The following is an 8,620-nucleotide window of genomic DNA, read 5'->3' as shown; positions in this document are numbered from 1 at the left end:
TATTAAAGCCGTTTAAGACCCGAGCTGCGAGTACGACTTGATTTTGCAGATCGAGCTGCTCCACGACCCTCGATCGGATGATGTTCGCAGAGCTACCTAGATCCACTAAAACACGCTTAAATTGAACTTTATTTAATAGGATAGAAATTACCAGAGCGTTGTTGTGGGGCTGAGAAATGCCTTCTGCTTCTTCATTGTCGAATGATAAAGTGCCTTCGGGCACATAATCTCGGGTTCGTTTTACCCTAGTGGTTGGTACCTTATTGCGTTTGAGTACGAGTCCTTGTGGAGTGTCGACCCCACCGATGATCATATGAATGATATATTGAGGTTCCTCTTGTTCATTTTTTCTGTTGGCGTCCCTTTCTCTGAAGTGATTCCTGGCTCGATCGCTGAGGAACTCTCGAAAGTGGCCCTCATTGAATAGACGGGCTACCTCCTCCCTTAATTGTTTGCAATCCTCGGTCTTGTGGCCATGTGTGCCATGATATTTGCACATTGAATTTGGGTTTCTTTGGGAAGGATCGATTTGCATGGGTCTGGGCCACCTAGTATCTTTGATTCTTCCGATTGACGATACAATGCCTGATGTATCAATGGTGAAGTTATATTTCGATAACCGAGGTGCCCCTATAGGATTTGCATATTTGTCAAAACCACTCTTGTTCATAAGTCCCCGAGAATTATGCCCTCGATCACTTCTTTGATTGTTCCGCACGGAATTGCGTCCCTAACCATTGTTCCTTTGATTTATAATGTATGGTTGATATCGGTCTCTGTTCGACCTTGGCTCTCTATTTATGTCCCTTTGGTTTTTAATAGCCGGCATAGCCTACCTGTTTGGATGTACTAATCTGGGATGAGCTCCTAATTGGTCGTCTTCGACCCTGATTTTTGATTGGTATCGATTGTCTACATATGCCCAAGTTATTGATGGATACTCGATCAAATTTTGTTTCAACTGACGTGATACTATTGAACTTCTCTCGTTCAACCCTTGGGTGAAAGCTTGAACGGCCCAATCATCTGTGACCGATGGCAATTCCATGCGTTCCATTTGAAATCGGGACACGAACTCTCTCAGCATTTCATTATCTCTTTGTTTTACTTTGAAAATGTCCGATTTCCTTGTTGCGACTTTTATGGCATCGGCGTGTGCCTTTATAAAAGAATCTGCTAACATGACAAATGAATCGATGGAATTCAGTGGTAGGCTGTGATACTAAATTATTGCTCCCTTCGAGAGGGTCTCTCCGAATTGTTTTAACAATACATATTTGATTTCATCGTCTTCTAAATCGTTACCCTTGATGGCACACGTGTAAGAGGTGACGTGTTCATTGGGGTCAGTCATTCTGTTATATTTGGGAATTTCGGGGATATAGATTTTGGGGGGATTGGTTTTGGGGCTGCGCTCGAGGGGAAATGTTTTTGCACGAATATTTTGGAATCCAACCCTTTAATCATTGGTGGAGCCCCCGGGATCTGATCGACCCTGGAGTTATATGTTTCTACTTTTTTATCGTTGGCTTCGACTCGCTTTGTGAGCTCCTCGAGTATTTTAGCAATTTCGGGAATAATCCCCGATTCTTGCTCATTTGACCTCACTATGGATGGCTCGGTTCTGTGGGCAATTTCTCGAGGTGGACTGGGCTCTGGCCTGCTCGGTAACTGGGTTTGGCTCTGTAACTGAGCTATCGCTACTTGTTGGGCTTGCAACATTTCAAAAATCATACGCAAGCTGACGCTGTTTTCCTCAATGTTATGGGTGTCTCGAGCTGCAGATCGAGTACCACCATGAATGCTATATTCAGGTTCAGAATGTTGGTTTGCCTCAAGGGCCACATGCGAATTAACGTCTAGTGGTACTTCTACTCGAGCTTCAACGACATCGACAAGCGGCCTTCCGGACCTGGGCATCAAGTTGTTGGTTTCATCTTAAAGGCCGGCTTCATTGTCGATAGGTAAAGCCATTAATCAGGGGGTTGTCCTTGCTAATCCGAAGTCAAAGATACTCTCGAAAGACAAGCGTTAAACGGTGTGTGTTGCAGGTTTGTATCAAACAACCACTGTTATCCTCATCCCCACGGTGGGCGCCAAACTGTTTACCCGAAAAATCAGATAGAGTTGAATTTGTATGTAGTTCTAAGGGTATGTGGTATAACTTGATTCAAATCGTAAATAGAAATAGAAATATCCAATCTTGAGTATAAGAACGAAAGATAAAAACTATTGAAATGATGAAATAAATGGACCAGATAAGATGAAGTAAGAGAGCTCAAAGGATTGATCTTTCAATATAAGGAATTATCTTTTGTTACAATGTGTGAATGTCCCTCTCACAAAAACAACAATCATCCCCTTTATAGTGGAGGAATCCTACTTTAGATATAATAAAAAATACATAGTGGGGAACCAATGAGTAACTAGTTTTTCCCTAATTCCTGCCAGGATTCTCTCTCCTAGTTCGGTTGCAACGGCTCTTGTCTATGAGCTTGATATTGATTCGAGCCCTCGATCTTGACTCGAGCTCGATTCTGACCAGGAGTCTGGTATTGATTCGTGGTCGGTGTCGGTCGGTCTATGTATCTTAGGCTCGATAATTTCGCCTCGCCCCGTAGTTCAATTTGGATATGAGCTCGATAATGATACAGAGCTTGTCATTGACCGGTCCTAGAACTCGATGCTTGGTGACCTGACTTCGGACCTCGACCTGGTATTACGAAGCCACCCTTCGACCAAAGTATTATCATACCGACCAGTTCGTATGACGGACTAATCTGTTTTTACGGTATACAATGGTACTCCAGTAGGCTGTAACTGTTCTATGGTGCTCCAGTAGAAGTGTTCTGTTTTCTTGTCATTCAACACGTGTCAACTTCCTCCAAGTGTTGCCACTCGAATTTACATACATGGGTCAACCTTGTCCGTCTTCGTAGCATTCGTTCGTAGAGTCAGTTGCTGATCTATTCCCCCCATTATCATCTTCAGCCACATTGCAAAGCAAAAAGAAAGACATTTGCAAAATGAGTTTTCGAGAAGATTCCGCAAGCTGTGAGGAGGGGTTAATTCGAAAGCCATTACTGCCACCAAAAGGGAAAGACATGGCGCGGACGAGTTTTAGAGATGATTCAGCTAGCTCTGAGGAAGGGCTTATTAGGAAGCCATTGTTGCATACTGGGAGTTGGTATCGAATGGGGTCAAGGCAATCCAGCAATAGCATGATGGAATCATCGCCCCAAATACTTCGTGAATCAATCTCCATTTATCTCTGTGTCCTCATTGTTGCCTTAGGCTCCATCCAATTTGGCTTCACAGTATGACGACTAACTTTTTGTTTCTTTTTTCCCGTTATTTCACTGGACACATAATTTAAGAGAGTAGTAATTGTTAACAATCACACATTGTTTTCTTTGTATTGATTACTTGTGGTTGGCTGACTATTTATGCAGTTGGGGTACACTAATCCTACGCAGTCTGACATCATGGACGACCTCGTACTTTCAATTTCAGAGGTTATTATTCTCTTTCCAGTAGTACATTATTGTTTTAGTCATCAATTTCATTGTTTTTATTTTAGGAGAAAATGTGCTTAGTATCTAGAGAACACAGTGTTAAATCAAGCCTGATATTTTGATAATGGTTAAAGTGTTACAAGGTTTCAGAGATTTTGAATATCACGGTTTTGATGTTATGTTAGAATAACTTCTCTTATTCTCATGAACAGTTTTCAATCTTTGGATCTTTAGCGAATGTGGGTGCAATGGTTGGTGCAATTGCAAGTGGTCAGATATCTGAATACATTGGCCGAAAAGGGGTATAATGCTAAGCGCATTCACTTGTACATTCACAAAATTCTTACTACCCAGCAACAAAGTTTACTGTTTTTTTTATATGAATTTAACTTACGCACACTAACGGGTGCAAAAATGTTTTACACCATCAAAATATTTAACCTATCTTAGCCGTTACTTGCATAATTTTCTAGGTTACTATTCCACTTACTACGGACAGTAAACTATAGTTATCGTTTAGATGACTTGCCAATATATATAGAAGTTAAACTCTTTATATAGATATTTTTGCTTTTGTTCCTTTATTTACGATTTACGCGCTCCTTTTATACTGCAATACAGACGCTAATGATTGCATCAATTCCTAATATTAGTGGATGGCTTGCTATTTCATTTGCCAGAGTGAGTGGTTACTTGTTACGTGGTGCATATTTCAGTTGTTTATTACAGGAAGTTTACTTGAATCAATGCATTTTCTACTACAGGACACTTCATTTTTATACATGGGAAGATTAATGGAAGGATTTGGTGTGGGGATTATTTCCTATGTGGTAAATTTTACTTGTTTTACATCTGTGATAGCTCTAGTTGGAGTTATAAATAGAAAACTCCTGCTTACCCAAATTCTTTCTGCTTGTTATGTATAGGTACCTGTATATATAGCGGAGATTTCACCTCAAAACATGAGAGGAGTCCTTGGATCCATTAATAATGTTGGTTTTGTTATGTGCTTTATTTCACTCATGACGCTAATCCATGGTCTTGCAATTATATCTTGATAAGCTAATGTTTAACGGTTCATTCCTTTAATGTTACTTTCTTGGTGTGTAGCTCTGTTTAACAGTTGGGACAATGTTGGCATATCTATTGGGTCTCTTTACACCTTGGAGAGTGCTTGCAATTTTAGGTGAGCGACGAGATCTTGTTGAAATACGATCAATACCTAAAAAAGAGATATCTCAAGCCATCTGGTGCTTAATTGTTGACAAATAGATTGTTCTTTCCCTGTATTGTTAGTAGAATTCACTGGAGGTTTTTGTGACATTTCATCAAGTTTTTATGTACCGTTAACAGAAAACAATTAGCATCATATACATTATTGGAAGTTCATTAGGATACATACTGATGTGATGTTATGTATTCTCAAGTTAATTGATGCAGCATGTTTGAATGAGATTATGATGTAATGCTTCTATCTTTATCATATCGAATTTGTGCTTTTTCCCTTTCATTTTGAGCAGTTGAACTGTGACATCACATCACTCATTTTCTTGAATCGAACATATTGGTTTCAGTCTTTCTAATAGTGAATTTATTTTAACTTACAATTCCACTCTGCAGGAATGTTGCCATGCACAATATTGATACCTGGTCTGTTTTTTATACCAGAATCTCCTCGTTGGTTGGTATGAGTAACAAACTTGGGTTTTGCTCCTACTTGGTCTTTGGTTTTTTGTTATGCTGATATTCCCTAGTGCTATGCATAGGCTAAAACGGGGAATTTTGAGGATTTCGAAACTTCTTTGCAAGTTCTAAGGGGATTTGACACTGACATATCCTTAGAAGTGAATGAGATTAAGGTAATTAATTGAATTAGTCATCTTAATATATTGATGTTCAACTGTTTTGAACCCTCAATTTGAATTCCCTAAGCTTCTTTGCTTCTCCAACTTATAAAATGTTTTCGTACTTATTTGTTGTTTTTATCCTTTGCCCAGAGATCTGTGGGATCATCAAGTAAGAAAGCTACAATTAGGTTTTCTGAGCTTAAGAGAAAGCGATATTACTATCCTTTGCTGGTATACTTGCGTATATGTATTTTTAAGTTTCAAGAGATATGTAAACATACGCGACTTGAATACCCTTTACTCATCTTAAGGATCACTTCCGAGAGTTGGTTCTAATATGCAGATAGGTATAGGATTACTCACTCTCCAGCAACTCAGTGGCATTAATGGTGTCTTATTCTATTCCAGTAACATCTTCAAATCTGCTGGTTAGTCAATTCTTTGATTAGATAAATCTGCGTAGGAATATTAGGTGCATTTTCTTTCTTTTTATTCTGTTGGTAGAACTAGAAAAAGAGGACAAAATAGGATAAATGTGCAGATTGATCTAAGAAAACACCATGCTAACTTCTCTTTTATTTGCCAAAGTATTTCAAGTTGTTCTGTCATTATATTGTACTCGTAGCTCTTAGTAATAGAGAAGCTATGTAATGAGCAATTAGTTCAACACATGGGTTTTAATTTCAATGCTCTTAAACTAATAGGAGTTTCATCGAGTAAAGCTGCAACATTTGGACTCGGGGCTATTCAGGTAAGCGTAAGTCCACTATGGGATATAGTGTTCATTTTTGTGAAGATATTGTTCTTAGTATTGATGGAAGAAGTACTTTTATAGGTCATTGTTACTGCTATAGCTGCATCACTTGTGGACAGGGCGGGTCGCAGGGTACTTCTTATTGTATGTCTTGCCACATTGATATTAGCTACATATTAAAGGAAAAACGAGCAAGCGAAAGATCACTTTTATATTGGCACGTTTTTTTCAGATGTCCTCTTCGTTAATGACAGTTAGTAGCTTCCTTGTTGCAATAGCATTCTACCTAAAGGTAAGTGACTTAAATTTTACATGCATGAAAAGTCATCAAGCAATTATCGGAGCTAAGATTTCTTGCTTAATGTTGGTTTTGACCCTCCTTTATTCTCACTTTAATTCTTTTCTACTTTGCACAGGATCTTACGCCTGAATCTTGGCATCCTGCCTTAGGAATATTATCTCTGGTTGGACTTGTGGTATATTTCACGCTTCAACATCCACTTGTCTCCCTTTCTCTGGCGTTATGGGTGCTTTCTTATGTTTTTTTAGAACCTTAACTAATGAATTTCCAGGTTTTGGTGATGGCATTTGGTCTGGGATTAGGGTCCATTCCATGGATCATAATGTCTGAGGTATGTGAAGCTAACTCATAGTTCATTAGATGAGAACAAGATATGTTTATGTTTATGTAAATGTAACAAAAGATCCAACCAACAGAAGAACATTATTAGAAGAGGGAGAAACAAAAATATCATTGAGAACTTATAAGCAAAACTAGCAATTGCGATTCGACGATGATTCAAGCGTTGGTGTTTATATCATATGAGATATGACATTATAGTTTCTAAAATCATTTATGCAGATACTACCAGTGAACATTAAAAGTCTAGGAGGCAGTGTTGCTACACTGGCCAATTGGCTAACATCATGGATTGTTACAATGACAGCAAACTTACTTTTGACTTGGAGCAAAGGAGGTTTCACTCATTACTGATCTTCTCTCCTATTTCTTTCTATGCTGTTGTAAGAACACTCTAAAAGTTAAATTTTCCCCAGGAACATTCATCATCTATGCAGTGATGTCGGCTTCTACAATTGTTTTTGTTAGACTTTGGGTTCCTGAAACCAAAGGAAGAACTCTTGAAGAGATTCAGCGTTCCTTCAGATGATGCAAACCAACTATGCAATTAAAGAGTAACCCAAGGGGTTGATTTCATGTACGATTACGATAATAGTAAATTCACGAAACTGTTTTTTGTGAACTTGTTATTGTAATAGTGGCCAAGTGGAGTGACAATAAAATAGTTTCGTGACATTACCACTGAAAAGTTATTGATACTACTTCAAATACTGTAACCCTTTACACTCTTATATTGTTCAAAGTATCTCTCTTATCAAGAGATCAATAATAAGCTGTAACAAATGCAGTTCGCTACATACTCTATTATCCTTCACTAACACATAAAATTTTTAACCTTTGAACCTCAAATAATATGACTAATATATTATGGACAGGAAGATTAAGTTCTTTTCCTTTTCATAAGAAAATAAAAATTACAAGCATACAGGGAATTCTGTGGTATCTTGCTTAGTTTTGTGGTTTTTCTGCTTGCAGGGAAGTAATTGAGCATATACGCAAAAAATCGTCAGGTTTAGTGGATCTCTCGTTTTACAATGCATCAAAATGGCTGCAGTATCCAAACACTTGCAATGATGAGTTATCTTTATGTATATTTATTAGGAGCTCTCATAATTAGCAACATTTGTTTTTTTGTGATTAAGTAATTTTTTTTGTTTTGGCGAAATACATAGATGTCTCTTTAAGTTGTTTACAAGAACTATTTAAACAAAGATATACTGTATAAGTTATTTTCTGATCACTAATATAGAGAAAAATAAAACAAAGAAAATAAAGTATACTCTAGCAGTTGTATAGAAAAAAGAAAGAGAGAGTAAACGAAGATTTAAAATATATTTTTCATTGTAAAAAAGGAGCAAAAAGTGAATAAAATCAGAAGAAAATAATTTTAAAAAATTAAAAAAATGAAGGAAAAAAAAAAGATTTGAATGAAATTAGAAAGGGAGAAAAAAAAAAGAAAAAAAAAAGATAAATAAAAATAAAAGGAGAAAAAAGGTGAAAAAGAAATTAAAAAATTAAAAGAAATAAAAAAAAGGAGAAAAATTAAGAAAACAATAAGGATCAAGTATCATAATATGAGAATATGGAAGACGGAGATTAAAATAGGTATAAAGGTAATTATTTTAATAGGCACCATTGTAAATGAGAGAAAGTGGATATTAATGGGTAAATATTTTAAATTGTATAGACATTTTTGAATTTTTCCCTATTTCATATTCCTCTAGCTCTGCTTATCAATCACGTCAAAATGGCATGACCTAATCATTTTTACGCGTGATTATTGAAAAATAGCTAGTATTTGTAAAGTTATTGAAAAATAGTCATTATTTAAGGCGGAGATAAAATCTGGACAAAAATATCCTAG

General features: G+C 37.0%; 1 protein-coding gene across 1 annotated transcript; it reads left to right on the top strand.

Annotated features, from left to right (window-relative positions):
- The first annotated feature begins 2,831 nt into the window (after window positions 1–2,831).
- LOC107776394 (sugar transporter ERD6-like 6) lies at window positions 2,832–7,481 on the top strand. The gene is made up of 18 exons (XM_016596283.2): window positions 2,832–3,317; window positions 3,453–3,515; window positions 3,728–3,817; window positions 4,137–4,196; window positions 4,280–4,345; window positions 4,442–4,507; window positions 4,626–4,701; window positions 5,136–5,200; window positions 5,282–5,374; window positions 5,513–5,593; window positions 5,706–5,790; window positions 6,067–6,113; window positions 6,198–6,260; window positions 6,349–6,408; window positions 6,533–6,592; window positions 6,689–6,748; window positions 6,979–7,093; window positions 7,173–7,481. The coding sequence occupies exons 1-18, from the start codon at window positions 3,027–3,029 to the stop codon at window positions 7,283–7,285; spliced, it is 1,554 nt and encodes a 517-aa protein (XP_016451769.2). The 5' UTR covers window positions 2,832–3,026; the 3' UTR covers window positions 7,286–7,481.
- Window positions 7,482–8,620: the final 1,139 nt, after the last annotated feature.

Source organism: Nicotiana tabacum, chromosome 17 (genome assembly GCF_000715075.1).
Source record: "Nicotiana tabacum cultivar K326 chromosome 17, ASM71507v2, whole genome shotgun sequence".
Lineage (NCBI taxonomy): Eukaryota > Viridiplantae > Streptophyta > Magnoliopsida > Solanales > Solanaceae > Nicotiana > Nicotiana tabacum.
This window is presented reverse-complemented; position numbering and strand designations above follow the sequence as displayed.

Excerpts from the sequence above, each read along its gene's own strand:
- LOC107776394 (XM_016596283.2), top strand. The coding sequence starts at position 3,027 with ATGAGTTTTCGAGAAGATTCCGCAAGCTGTGAGGAGGGGTTAATTCGA. Across the intron at positions 3,318-3,452 it reads CCATCCAATTTGGCTTCACA|TTGGGGTACACTAATCCTAC; the intron begins GTATGACGACTA and ends CTATTTATGCAG. Across the intron at positions 7,094-7,172 it reads TTTGACTTGGAGCAAAGGAG|GAACATTCATCATCTATGCA; the intron begins GTTTCACTCATT and ends AATTTTCCCCAG.